Source organism: Salvia hispanica, chromosome 6, assembly GCF_029641045.1.
Source record: "Salvia hispanica isolate PSC_SH4W2 chromosome 6, Shi_PSC_v1, whole genome shotgun sequence".
In the NCBI taxonomy this organism is placed as follows: Eukaryota; Viridiplantae; Streptophyta; class Magnoliopsida; order Lamiales; family Lamiaceae; genus Salvia; species Salvia hispanica.
In genome coordinates, this window is record NC_142697.1 from 30,888,519 (window position 1) to 30,903,288 (window position 14,770).

General features: G+C 33.8%; 1 protein-coding gene and 1 long non-coding RNA gene across 4 annotated transcripts; one reads left to right on the top strand and one right to left on the bottom strand.

Moving 5' to 3' along the window:
- Positions 1-267: 267 nt before the first annotated feature.
- Positions 268-3,082, top strand: LOC125208432 (WAT1-related protein At1g43650-like). 2 transcript variants are annotated; one of them, XM_089060732.1, is made up of 6 exons: positions 273-460; positions 683-745; positions 830-946; positions 1,885-2,272; positions 2,352-2,503; positions 2,796-3,082. In XM_089060732.1, the coding sequence occupies exons 1-6, from the start codon at positions 288-290 to the stop codon at positions 2,953-2,955; spliced, it is 1,053 nt and encodes a 350-aa protein (XP_088916858.1). In that variant the 5' UTR covers positions 273-287; the 3' UTR covers positions 2,956-3,082. The 2 variants fall into 2 exon arrangements, with proteins under 2 accessions (XP_088916857.1, XP_088916858.1); XM_089060731.1 differs by lacking the exon at positions 683-745 and having other exon boundaries at positions 268-460.
- Positions 3,083-6,817: 3,735 nt separating this feature from the next.
- On the bottom strand, positions 6,818-7,616 carry LOC125208431 (uncharacterized). Of its 2 annotated transcripts, none has more exons than XR_016133069.1 (2): positions 7,409-7,616; positions 6,818-7,056 (listed from the first exon to the last, which is right to left on the bottom strand). It is a non-coding gene; the product is annotated as an uncharacterized LOC125208431 (long non-coding RNA). The 2 variants fall into 2 exon arrangements; XR_007174115.2 differs by having other exon boundaries at positions 6,818-7,126.
- Between the last annotated feature and the right edge of the window lie 7,154 nt (positions 7,617-14,770).

A 14,770-nucleotide genomic window follows, 5' to 3' on the forward strand; every position in this document is an offset into this window, starting at 1 on the left:
CCACATTCAACTAAATTCAACTGACTTTTTATTATACAACTAATATATAAAAACGAGACTCACATTCCACTAACATTTTCGATTGACCACTTCTCTCTATATTTTTTAAAACTCGTGGCCAACACAAAATGGACTAAAAATAGGGAATGGAGGAAGTAGAATCCGTAAATGCTCATTAAAAGGTGTACATTAGGCCACTAGATAGTGGCATGAGAGAAATGCACTATAAATTTTAGGTTGTTTCTCTCTATATATATAGATAGGTGTTAAATAATTATTCCTCTAGCATGGAGAAGCAAAAGCCATATATTGCAGTGGTAGTGTTACAATGCAGCTATGCAGGCATGATTCTCCTCTCAAAGGCAGCTATGTCCTCCGGGATGAAGCCTTCCGTCTTCGTCGCCTATCGACAAGCCTTTGCCTTCTTCGCTTTGCTCCCCTTCGCCTTTTTCTTCACCAGGTCAATTTCTATCTCCACCACAAATAATGTTAGGATCGTCGACTGCAACATTACATTAGTTTGATATTATATTGTCTATTTTTATCATAGTTTGATATTATATTGTCTATTTTTATCTCCACCACAGATATATAAACCTTGTTTTGAGAAAAAGTAGTACTATATGAAATAGTTGTATTGATTAATGTTGGTTTTTCCTTTTCTTTTCTTCTTGGTTTTTAGAAACGGTGGTTCTCCTATTTCATGGACTGGATTCTGCAAAATTTTCTTTGTTTCTTCATATGGGTAACTTCAATATCTGAGCATATCACTTTTTTTATTAAATATTTAATGCTAATTGATGGTAGGTGTGCGTGATATATGGTGTAGGTTAGCATTGAGTTTCAATTTGAATTTAGAAGGATTAAAGTATATTTCCGCAACATTTGGTACGGCGATACTTAGCATTGTTCCAGCTTTGGTGTTCATCATGGCCGTGTGTTTAAGGTAATTAATTACTCCTAATTTAATTACAGTGCGATGTTAATTATATCCTATTATCTACGAGTACTAGTTGATTTGTTTCAATATAGTCATATCATTATTTGTTCCAGTGTATAACATAGGAAATTTTTACACATTACTATCATAATATTGTGTTGTACAGATGTAGCATGCCTTGCACATCACTGAGTTTGGCAAGCAATCACTCCGTATAATATTCTATCTTTAGATAATTACATAGAGAGAGTGTGAATCAAGATAACAATGCATTTTTTCCACATTATTTGGAGCTTTGTGAGTAGCAACCGTTTTTTATTTTCTTTTTAGGTTTTAGCATATACTCCACATAACACTTTCCTGTTTATAACACCAACTCACACTCTATTTTAGACTATCTAACTTTGAATAAAATATATATTTTCTGTCATACATTTATACAACCCAATAAAGTATATAAAAAAATAATTAATTTTAATGTATTTTTATTAATAACCCCAACCCAAGGTCACAAAACATTTTCTTTTCCATACGTAGTACTATATTTTATTACTATAAGAATTATAATTAATTTCATATATTAAAAAATAATGCATTGAAATTTATAAATAATTATTTTATATAATAAATGTAAATTATCCCAAGTAAATAATTATAATAATTTTATAAATAATTATTTTTCTTTCTTCAATTTCGTTTCTTTAATAATGCATAAAATTGTAAAATATGGATCTTCAATAAAAGATCATAGCAAAAAATAATTTGATGTTATTCATTTACTATAAATTTGTAGATGAATAAAAGTTATAGTACTATTAAAAATAAATTTTAGAAATTAAAATCATGTTTTTTACTTAATCATACAAAAGAAGATTGTGAATTACTGGACAATTTCATCCAATCTATCAATATGTGTGTGAACTGTGATGAATATCTGGATTTAGGATCGAAAAGCTGAGCATAACGAAATGGCATGGATTAGCCAAAGTATTGGGCGCCATTTTAGGCATCTCCGGCACCATGGCCTTCACCTTCTTCAAGGGCCCACCTCTCTTCTCTCAATCCGCCCACCACCTGTTCGACGAAAAGCCTCACTCAAATCACGACTGGATCAAGGGCGCTCTCCTCGCCATCGCCGGCCAACTCTTCTACGCTATGTGGATCACTATGCAGGCTCCACTCCTCACCCAATATCCAGGCAAACTGCGCCTCACCATCCTGCAATGCGGCTTCAGCTGCCTCTCATCCACTGTCTACGCTGCCGCCATGGAGAGGCATCGCTCCTCCTGGAAGCTTCGATGGGATATTGATCTCTTATCCGTCGCCTATTGCGTAAGTGAAGATTTTTTTTTTTTTATAATCGATTTTGTTTGAAATTATGAGTTTGATTGAAGAATGTGGAATTTTGCAGGGCGTGATAGTGACAGGGTTGAGTTATTGGCTGCAAGCTTGGGTTATAGAGAAGAAAGGCCCGGTTTTCAGCGCCATTTTCGGGCCGTTGGCGCTCGTTATAGCTGCTATCTTTTCCGCTCTTTTCCTCAACGAAACTCTTTACATGGGAAGGTTAGTCGTTCGACCAAATGTGTCGTCATAAAACAAAAATCAGATACACAATTAGTCAAAAAGTTGAAAAAGTGAAAACGAATCTCAATACGTAATTATATCCTAAGTTTAGGTACAATTGAAAATGCGATAATTCATAGAAGTTTACTCTTATAATTATCATTACACCTTGTTGTAATATTTTAAATTTTGCATATGCACATTATAAAGTGTGCATTTTTTTGTGTTTTCTTTTTAAACTTGCTTACCATGAATATGATTTGATGTAAGAAGAAATGGATTTGTTTTGCAGTGTATTGGGGTGTGGATTGCTAGTGGGCGGGCTTTACAGTTTCTTGTGGGGTAGAAACCGAGAGGCCCATATCCAAGCCCAAACACTTTTGGATAATCAAGCCCATCTTGAGACCCCAGCTGTGGATGAAGAGCAAGGGAAAGACGAACAAAAGAGGTGAACCTACTTGTATATTTTCTTCATTTCTTAGCTATGATTAGGCTATTTAATTTATGTGATTTTCTCATATACGTTTATATGCATCATCTGGTTAATGCTATAAATAATTAGTACTAATTAGATTAGAATTATTATTATTATTATTATTATTATTATTATTATTATTATTATTATTATTATTATTATTATTATTATTATTATTATTATTATTATTATTATTATTATTTCACTAAATCTCTTTTTCTTTCTCAAACACAAGAATCTCTATGTTTCTATTCGCCATCCTCTATCATTAATCTAACGAGTTGTTGTCACCAGCGACGGAGCCATGGAAATTTCATCATGGGGTCCAAATTTAAACTTAAAAAAAATTACATAAATTAAATTATAAGGTTCAAAATGTAAAAGTTAAATGCAATCACATATAACATTTGTCTTCTATTCTTCATCTTCTTAAATCGCTGCATAATAGTTTCATTGGTAACTTTAACAAACACATCCTTTTCCATATAAGTAACTAAGCAACCATTCAACTGATGAAGAATTAACAGAAGAAAGTTTCTTGAAATAACGATCCATATACCTACAAAAATAGTCAGCACTGATTAATTAAGTTTGCAAAATATAAATCATACACAAAAAAGGATAAAGTTCATCTTATGCTTCACAATTAAAAGAATAAAGAGTAAACAAAATATATAATATGCTCAAATCTAAAATATTGTTGTCACTAGGGCTGGGGAAAAATACCGAAAAAATGATATATCGCTCGTATCGTATTGAAAAATATCGAAAAATTATCGAATTTTCGATATATCGTAATTTTCGATACGATACGATACTGTATCGTAAGTTTTCGATACGATAACGATATGAATTTCTTTATATCGCGATATATCGTTTTATATTGAAAATACGATATATATCAAAAAATTTCGATATATCGATATTTTCGATATATATCGATATTTTATTTTCGATAAATTTCGATATATATCGATATTTAACAATATATCGAATTTCGGTACGATATATCGAAATATCGATACGATAACGATATGAAATTTTTTTATATCGAAAGTTCGATAACTTTCGATACGATAACGATATGAAATTCTTTCATATCGATATTTTTGATATGATACACGATACAACGTTTTCGATACGATATATCGTATCGACCCACCCCTAGTTGTCACAAATCAAATAGTGTAAAACTATTAATACATACACATCAAAATTAAGAATAGGGGTTAAAGAATTCCAACACAGAACCGCCGTAGCCATTGAATTACATAAGCTATCTTCTTTCTCCCCATTTGAATTTTATGTGTACCAATTTAGAGCTTGAATATGACTATTTAGGTCTCAATTTACATAACTATTGCAGCCAAACAAAAAAACAACATATATAGAAAAATCAATTGAATTATATTTGAGTTTTAAAATATACCTAGTTTTACATAACTAGATTTCAGATTACGCTGCAGAAGAAGTAGAACTGCGGCAGAAGGAGAAAATTAATTAGGAGGAAACTATTTATGGAGTATAATTTTGCTGAAATCTATCTTTAACATTATATATATTATAATTATAATTAATGTGAAATTACTAAAATATCCCTAGATTTTTTAAAAAAATTAATGGGAGGACCATGGGCCCCTGGCCCCACCCTCCCTCCGCCCCTGGTTGTCACAACCTATTCTGCAAAGGTTGAGCTGTGGTGACGTGGGTTTGACGATAACTCCAAAGTTTGGTTAATGAAGTTTTTCTAGCAGCATTCACCAAGATCCATCCTTCTATTTCGTAAATACATAAAAAAAAATTAGATTGGTTTAAAAGCATCAAACTATTTCAGCTAGACTTGTTTTTAGGCTCGATTTTTTTGGATAATCAATTCAACACATTTCTTAAAAATCACAATAGTTTTATATATTAAGACTCTGTTCACTTTTTGGGTTTATAAATTTTGAGATCTATACTTTATTAATAATATGATTCTTGTAAATATCTTTTATTAAAAGCATGCTAGGTTTTTAAGAATAGATCGTCTTAAAAATAGAATTTATAAATTATAATTGAGAAGCGGATCGATATCAACGTATTGAGTAAATTTTATGTGATGACGGCGGATAAGCTCTCCACGTCTTATTATTATTAGAGCATCCACACTAGGGCGCCTTATCCTCCGCTCCATTAGCATTTCATCATCCACCTCATCCACCTGTAGTGGAACGCACTATAGCTCGCCCTATAGTTTTAACTCCTATTCTGTATTTGTTTTGTAATTTATGTTTGCAAATATATCAATTAGCTAAAAAATAAATATAAAAACACCACAAATTAAAGACAAATCCAATTATCAGTATTAATTTTTATATTTTATGTTTGCAAATATGGAAATTCGTTGGAATTCATTCTTGAATTTAGAGAGAAATTGTGATGGGGAAGAGAGTGGAGTGAAAGGTGTAAAAGGAAGTAAAAAAATTAGTGATATATATAAAAGAAAATATAAAAAAAAAATTAAAAAAAGGAAAAATGTGTTGCATTGTTCGGACCCCCCGTAATGGGGCAGAGGATAGGCCCAGAGGATGCAAAAATTGCATAATCATCCGCGGCGGATGATACAGTGAGGAGGAAGGAGGACGCATCGTCCGCCCACCTACAGTGGCGGACGACAGGCCGGAAAATGTATCGGGCAAGCTATCCTCCGTCAATCCGTCCTATTGTGAATGCTCTAATCATAGACCGAAATTCAAATCGGTACCAATGGAAACTGTAACATAAAAAATGAAAGACTATGGATGTTTCTCTTTACCAACCACTTTTAATTCAAAAAATTTACAAAATTTTAAAATTAAATAAATATTTTTAGAAAATATCCCTCCCATTTGCAAATGCGGTGCTCTAAAGAATTAAAGATTTACTTTACAACTGTATATTAGAATACAGTGAACTTCAAAATTAGTTTATGGAAAATAGTGGTTATGCATTTTAGGTCTATAAATTTGAAAAAAAAAATCACATTGGTGTCTGGAAGATGGAAAATATCATTTAAAAGTCATTTTTCTTTCTTTTTACCTCATAGGCCTTTAAGGACATAAATGTATTTCTCTTCCTTTCTTTAATATAGTGACTCTTTATACTCATAAAATATCTATTAATTAGAAATAAGAGTCTCATTATTCACAAATCTAGTCTTAAAGACCAGACTAGAGACCAACTTAAGGCCCTTATATCAGTTTTTAATGGATGAAATGAGACGATGTAATGAAAATTTTCATATTCATTAGGTAGACAAATTACTTCAGCCGAGGGTATTTTTGTCAAATTACATTTATTGTTTATTACTTCATCCAGTAGATTTATTACTTCATTCTAATAGTTAATTACTTCATTCCAGTAGATTATTACGTCATTCCACTTTGAATTTGAATTTGTTTAACATTTTTACAAAATTTAAAGCGAATAGACTGGGTGAAGTGTTTTCAAAATGAAAAATTATTTATTACGATGCATGTCAATGTTGACGAAGTTATAACCCCATTTAATGAGATAATGGACTGGAGTAATAACCCAATTGAAGTTCAATGAAGCAAAATCTTATTGTGATAAATTTGTATACTTGTTGAATGAAGTAAATGCACATATAAATGAAGTAGTTAGTGATCACTCTTCCTCGTATGCTCAAGAATCCCTTAAAGTAATAACTTAGTCGAATGAAGTGATAAAATTATTTGAATGAAGTAATAGAATAGAATAAATGAAGTAGTGATAGTCAAATGAAATAATATAGATAGTGAAATAATGAAGCAGTAATACTCTAAGTGAATGAACTAGTAGTCTAATTAAATTAAATAATATAGAAATCTAAATAACGATGATCTTTATATTTTTTCTTCTCCAAATTCGTAGTCAAAATAACAGTACAAGTTGAATAAAACAAAAGTAGGCAGGTTGTGATTCCACCACGTATTTCCCCACTTTGTTGATTTAACTACTCACACTTTCAGCAATTCAACTAATAAACGCACAACACACACTCAAAATCTCCAACACATGTCCAATTCTTGTTTTCGTTGTTCTCCTGTTTGAATTGCAGCTGTCAAAGTTTCCGCCATGGATGCATAACAGTTAGCACTGTTCAACTATGACTAACAGCAGATTGTTCGCTGTTAAAGTTTCATTTGCTTCAAATCAAGAGTAAAATCACTACTACTATTTCACTCAAAACCACAAAATCAATACGATTACAACACTTGCAGTCAACAAATTCATCCTACAGATCTGTTCAAAATTATCTGTCAATCTATGCTCAAACAACTCATATTTTTTTCCGATTTCGAACAAAGCGATCTTAGCAAAACAAATCCCTATAAATTGAAAATTCACGCCGAAAAAAGCGCCAAATATTGGTTGTTGGTATTTGATTAGAGATATTTTCATAGATGTACCTTTCTGGTGCGCTGACGAAGACTTGGTATTGATCGGAGGAAATCAGAGCACGAACAAGAGCTTGGAGGTCTGCTATAGTGCTGCTTCTTCCTCGAATCCGATGTGGTGGGGGCGGGGGAGGCTGCGCGCCAAAGGTAGTTGGCGTGGGGGAGGAGTGATTGTAGAGTTAAAGAAGTGTATTGGGTTTGGGAAGAGATGCATATCCAAAATTACCCTTTTGTTAATAAAAAGTCAGATAATTTGTAATTATTAATATCCTTAGATGTGATTAATAGGTGGATGGGATTTGGTCTCTAGTTTGATCTTTAACGCCATTCGCATCTCTGTCTCTTATCTGTCTCTTAACCGTCTCATCTCTTAACTATTTATGGACCCACTGTACTTTTCAGCTCATCTCTTAACTAAGAGACAGCACTTGCATCCCTCCATCTCTTAACCATCTCTTAACTATTCATTCAATTTCATTTTTTATTTTTAATTCCAACAAATTCAATTAATAAAAAACACACTTTATTAAATAAAATAAAATTACAATACATAATTAAAAAACTAGAAATTACAAATTGCACACTTAAACTCAAATAAAAAAAATGGAGGCAAAGAAGCAGAAGAAGGAGTTCTCTAGTGACGATCATCTAACGGTTGCCAAATTTTGCCCAAATGTGCTCCATTAGATCCTCCTAAAGTTGGGCGTGGGCGGTAGAATCACGTGTCCTTGCCCGAATAGACAACCGCTCTTGCAAAGACGGATGCACTCCCGTTCGAGGCGGACTACTTGCGGTTGAGCTTCCCGGGGTTTCAGGGTCGAACCAATTTCCTGCCTCAGGTCCTTCGTCGGCGACAATCATGTTGTGCAAGATTATGCACGTATACATGATGTCGACCATATTCTCCATAAACCACTGTCGAGCCGGGGCTTTGATAATGTTGAATTGAGCCTGGAGAACCCCGACCGCTCTCTCCACATCCTTGCGAGCATACTCTTGCTTCTGTGCAAAAAGAGACTGTTTTTCGTCCGCAGGCCTGTTGAACATCTTCACGAAGGTTGGCCACTTCGGATAGATGTCGTCGGCAAGATAGTACCCCATTTTATACTGGCGATTATTAGCGATGAAGTTAATGGCCGGCGCTTTACCATTCAGAACTTCAGCGAAGAGGTCGGAGTTGTTGAGCACGTTGACGTCGTTGTTCGAGCCGGGGACCCCTAAATACGCATGCCAAATCCATAGCCGGTAGTCGGCGACGACCTCGAGTATAACGGTGGGGTGGGTGCCTTTGTGGCCGCTCGTGTATGACCCCCTCAACGCCACAGGGCAATTCTTCCATTGCCAATGCATGCAATCGACACTCCCGAGCATCCCGGAGAATCCGTGTACTTGTTCGTGAAGTCGGAGCAGAAACTGACAATCTGCGGTGGTTGGCTTCTTCAGAAATTCGTCGGTGAAGGCTGCCTGGACGCCTTTGCAGAAGTTCAACAAACAAAGTCTCCCAGTGGATTCTCCGACGTGCAGGTATTCGTCGAACGAATCCGCTGTTTGTCTAGTAGCAAGCTGACGGATCGCCGCAGTACATTTCTGGAGCGTCGTATGGCTAGGACGGCCAACAGCGTCGAACCCTTCTCTGAAGTACTCTTCCCGTCCCGTCAATGTATTCGCGATATGCAAAAATAGCGCGCGTGACATACGGAAACGGCGACGGAAGTAGATATCTCCCCATACCGGGTTCGGACTGAAGTAATCACGTTCCAACCTTGCGACGGCTTCCTCCCGGTTACGATGGATGTAAGTCCAGCGTCGCCTTTGAGGAGGCGCGGCGGCTTCCTCCTCCCTACGTCGATCTTCTTCTAGCGATTCTTCCATTATTCAACGCATTTGCTCAAATGGATCCATAATGGATTAAATTTGGGAGAAGGAAAAAATAAAGGAATGATTTTATAGAAGTAATTGGAGAGGAAAGAAAAAGAGATGAGAGAATAGATGTGTGTTTAACGAAGAATGGAGAAGAGTATATATAGAATTAAAAAAAAAAATTTTAAATATGACCATTGAACGGTCATATTACCGCTTTTTTTTTTTTGAAAAATTGATTTTTTTTAAAAGAAATATGAATTATGACGTCATAATTCCGACGCCCACTCGCGGGTCGGCGAGTGGACATCACGCCAGCCGCCCGCGCGCGCCATGTGGCGCCGGGCGCGTGTCTCGCGAGCTCGAGGCCGGCCTCGCTGGGACGCGTCACGCGTCGAGACAGCTTGTCTCGTCGAGGCGAGATCGAGACCGCATCGCGTTACGCGATGCGGATGCCCTAAGAATGGTTCGATGTTGATCACAAATCACTTGGAATATATCTATATATATAGATTAATTTGATTAATGGTTATAGACCATGGTATGTGAATAAATTGATTGTTAAATTGTAATTTAAGTACTAAATACTATTTATATTTTAAATCTATTATTTATAATTTTATCTAATTTTTAAAATTTTTTATTTTAGACAATTAAAATTAGTCAACCTTAAAGTCTCGTATACATAGCCAAAGTCAAAAGTTTAGAGAAGAATCTCAAAAGTTACAAGAAACCTTAACACAAACATGACCGTATGATGACAAAGCACATTTATAGACGAACATTGTGAACTAGAAATTCTGAGTGATTTCTTGGTATTTTGGTTTGATTTCTTGCAAATGAATCATTAGTATTGTATTATTAGACTGTCACACGTGCTTTAAAATTGTAGCTTATGTTGTATTCCTTTGAGATTTATATATAGGTGAGTGGATAATGTATGGATTAAATATTGATATTGGTTGGAATTGATTGAAAATATTGCTGGAGTTTAAGGGAATGTTTTGTTATAATATATTGTGATTAGGGGAATGTTTTGAAATGGGAGTGTGCATCGATTTAAGGAAAGAAATATTTTTAAAAAATATTTGTAATTTAGATAAATACATTTTGTTTTCTTAAAAGCAATTTAATTTAAATTTGTTTTCACTGGGTTGGGCTAGTTGAATATACATGGGGCCAAGGAAGCCACTCAAGCCTAGTTTTAAACTGTCTAGCCCAAATGTGTCATCATAAAACACAAATCGGATGCACAATTAGTTTAAAAAGTCGAAAAAGTGAAAACGAATCTCAATACGTAATTATATCATAAGTTTAGATACCAGGAACCGCATACGTGAAAATGTGATAATTCATAGAAGTTTACTCTTATAAGTTATAATCAGTGGCGGACCTACTAAGAGCCATGGGGACCCATGGAACCCCCACAAATTTTACATATTATTATAGATATATTACCCCTTTCAACAAATATCTCAGTAGCCTAGTTGGCTTCTATCTCTAACTTAAGATCGGAGAGTGGTGAGGGTTCCATTCCCTGATTCTTCTTACTACACTCCATTTTTAGATTTATATTTGACTTGAGTTTGATTCTTACAAAAATTTAATTTTTTAATTAAACATATGAGAGTTCGATTCTTACTATAAGAACAATTATTAAGAAATTTAGTTTCAATCTATCTTTTCTTCAATAGTTTATGTTTTGTTTTATTTTTGTTGAAAACTCTCCTTTTCAACATATTATCTTGGTTGACGTTGCATCTATCAACAATCACTTTACACATACCTCTAACTTTTATAACTGATTCTCTTAGTTATCGGCGCTAAAAAATACCGCAGTATTAGGAACACTGGTTTGGAACCTCCATCACAAAAATCCTGCTTCCGCCACTGGTTATAATTATCACGACACCTTGTTGAAATATTTTAAATTTCGCATCTGCATGTTATAAAGTGTTCTTTTTTTTTCTTTTTAAACTTGCTTACCATGAATATAATTAGATGTAAGAAGAAATGGATTTGTTTTGCAGTGTTTTGGGGTCTGGATTGCCAGTGGGTGGTTGCCAGTGGGTGGGCTTTATTGTTTCTTGTGGGGTAGAAATAGAGAGGCCCATATCCAAGCCCAAAAACTTTTGGATAATCAAGCCCATCTTGAGACCCCATCTGTGAAGAGCAAGAGTTCCTCTAAGCAAAACTTCTATGTTCTCTGTTAATTAGAGTAAAGGTCGTCGATGGGTTGCACAAGCATGAGAGGTGCCTTGCTGACTAGTTCACACAGATACAGAAATGTAATTGGGAAGGAACGAAGGGAGTATAATTTTAGGTAGGGTAAGAAATGAGAGGCCAAAAAAAAAATAGTTACATCCCATCATACTATTCAGATGATTTGATAACACCAATATACTTTGATTGACGCTAATTACATCAAATAATTGGGTCGGATAAGAAATGAGAGGCACAAAAAAAAAAGATAGTTACATCCGATCGTACCATTCAAATGATTTGATAACACCAATATGATTTGACAACTCTAACATGTTTTGATCAATGCCTAAAACACAAAATAATTAGGTCAAGTAAGAAATGAGAGGCCCCTAATAAAAGATAGTTACATCCCATCGTACTATTCAGATGATTTGATTATACCACTATGATTTGACAACACTAACATGATTTGATCAAAGCCAAAAACACCAAATAATTAGGTTGGGTAAGAAATGAGAGGCCCCAAAAAAAGATAGGTACATCTCATCAAACTATTAAGATGATTTGATAACACCAATATGATTTGACAACACTGCCATGATTTGATCGAAGCCTAAAACATCAAATAATCAGGTTGGGTAAGAAATGAGAGGCCCCAACAAAAAGATAGTTACGTCTCATCATACTATTCAGATGATTTGATAACGCTAATATGATTTGATTGAAGCCCAAAACACCAAATAATCAGGTTGGATAAGAAATGAGAGGCCCCAAAAAATAGATAGTTATATTTTATCATACTATTCAGATTATTTGATAACACCAATATGATTTGATAACATAAAAATGATTTGATCTAAGCCAAAAACACTAAATAATTATGTCGGGTAAGAAATGAGAGGCCCCTAGAAAAAGATAGTTACATCCCGTCATACTATTCAGATGATTTGATAAAATCGGTATTTTAGGTACGGTAAATGCAATATTTCGATATGTCGGTATTTTTCTCCACCCCTAGGCAAGACACACAAAAGAGATGTACCTGCTTGTATAATATTTTCTTCATTTTTCAGCTATGATTATGCTATTCAATTTATGTGATTCCCTCATGGGGTATATGTTTATATAAGCATCATCTGTTCAATGCTATAAATAATTAGTCCTACTAATTATATTATTATTATTATTATTATTATTATTATTATTATTATTATTATTATTATTTCACTAACTCACTCTTTTTTCTCAGAGACAAAAATCTATATGTTTCTATTTGCCATCCTCTATCATTAAAACGATTGGCCGTCACAACCTATTCTGCAAAGGTTGAGCTCTGACATTGTGGTTTCGAAGACCAAAGTTTGGTTAATGAAGTTTTTTAGCGGCATTCATGGGTTGCGGTAGTTTGTCGATCGACCATTTCCCGAACCTCACCTAGATCCATCCTTCTATTCGAAAAACATAAAAAAAAAGATTAGTTTAAAAGCATCGAACTATATTAGCTAAACTTGTTTTTAGGGCTCGACTTTTTGGATAATCAATTCAACATATTTCTTAGAGATCACAATAGTTTTATATATTAAGACTTTTTTTAATTTTTGGGATTATAAATTTTGAGATTTTTATGCTTTATTAATAATATGATTCTTACAAAATATGATTTCTTTTATCGTAAACATGCTAGGTTTTTAATAATAGATTCTTAAGAATAGAATTGAGAAGCGAATCGAAATCAAATAAATTTTACTGCGGATAAGCTCTCCACGTCTAATCATAATCAGGAATTCAAATTAGTATAACAATGGGGATTATAACATAAAAAAATGGAAATCTATGAACCTTTCTCTTTACTCACCACTTTTACTCTTCTCCTCGACTGTTTGCTATCTGTCCGTTCTAATCTTTGATTTAAAGTTAAAAAAATGACCAAATTTTGAAATTAAATAAAAAAATTTAGAAAAACATCCCTCTCATTTGCAATTGCGGTGCTATAAAGAAGTCAAGAATACTTTACAATTGTATATTAAAATAGAGTGAACTTCAAAATTAGTTTATGGAAAATAGGGGTTATGCCTTTTAGGTCTATGAATTTGGAAAAAAAAAAAAAAAAAGGTTATTGGTGTATGGAAAATGGAAAATATCATTTAAAAGTCATTGTTCTTTCTTTTTACCCCTTAGCCCTAAAAGGATATGAATATATTTCTCTTCTTTTCTTTAATACAGTGACTCTTTATTTCATAAAATATCTCTCTTTTGTTACTTGAAAACTTGAAATATATGTATACAGGGGAGTGTTAGGGTGTCACCACCTCTTAAAGTAAGACCATATTACCATTCCTAGCCAATCATTTGTACACGTGGACGAATAATCAGTTGTCATGTGGAGAAAAAAAAGGTACAAAACTCGGCCAGCAATATGTTACACTGTATAAAACAATTTTTCACGGCCAACAATATTCAACACGCTACACAACAATCTATAGATTGTTGATTGTTGTGTGGCGTTTATAATATTGTTGTTTAGCATTTATAATATTGTTGGATATGTGGTGTCACGGTATCACTTTAACAGGTGTTGTCATTTTAACACAAACCTATGTATATATATATATATATACTAATGGTTATAAACCATGGTATGTGAATAAACTGATTACAAAATTCTAATTTAATTACTCCCTTCGTCAGTATTTTAAATCTATTACTCTCTCCGTCCCATTAAAGATGACTCACTTTCCTTTTTGATTTATCCCAATCAAGATGACTCATTACTTAAAATGGAAACTCATTTATCTCTACTTTATCCTATCTTTCTTACTTTACTCTCTTCATTTAACACACAAAATAAAGTTGCATAAAATCTCGTGCTGTCCAAGAAATGGGTCATCTTCCTTGGGACGAGGGGAGTATTTATGATTTTATTTAATTTTAGACAATAAAATTTAGACAACCTAAAGTAGTCTCATGTCTATAGCCAAAGTCAAAAGTAAGTATCTCAAAGTTACAAGAAACCTTCGACACAAACACAACCATATGACGACAAAGCACATTTGTAGATGAACATTATGAACTAGAACGAGATCACATTCTCAACTCCAAAATTCTTGAGTGAGAAAAGGCTAGGAGTGCAATTCACAACAGATACCATGTCATTCTTTGAAGTTCCATCCATGAGCACATTGATTTGCCGAATAGTTCTCATCTTGTTGGAGTAGTAGATGAGACACATATTTTCCATAAACATCAAAACATCACCATTTTCGTAAAGTTTGATTAGATAAACATGCATCAAATTCCAACGAGCACGAA

Coding starts and splice junctions, on each gene's coding strand:
- LOC125208432 (XM_089060732.1), top strand. CDS start 288: ATGGAGAAGCAAAAGCCATATATTGCAGTGGTAGTGTTACAATGCAGC. Junction 947..1,884: donor ATCATGGCCGTGTGTTTAAG/GTAATTAATTAC, acceptor ATCTGGATTTAG/GATCGAAAAGCTGAGCATAA. Junction 2,504..2,795: donor GAAACTCTTTACATGGGAAG/GTTAGTCGTTCG, acceptor TTTGTTTTGCAG/TGTATTGGGGTGTGGATTGC.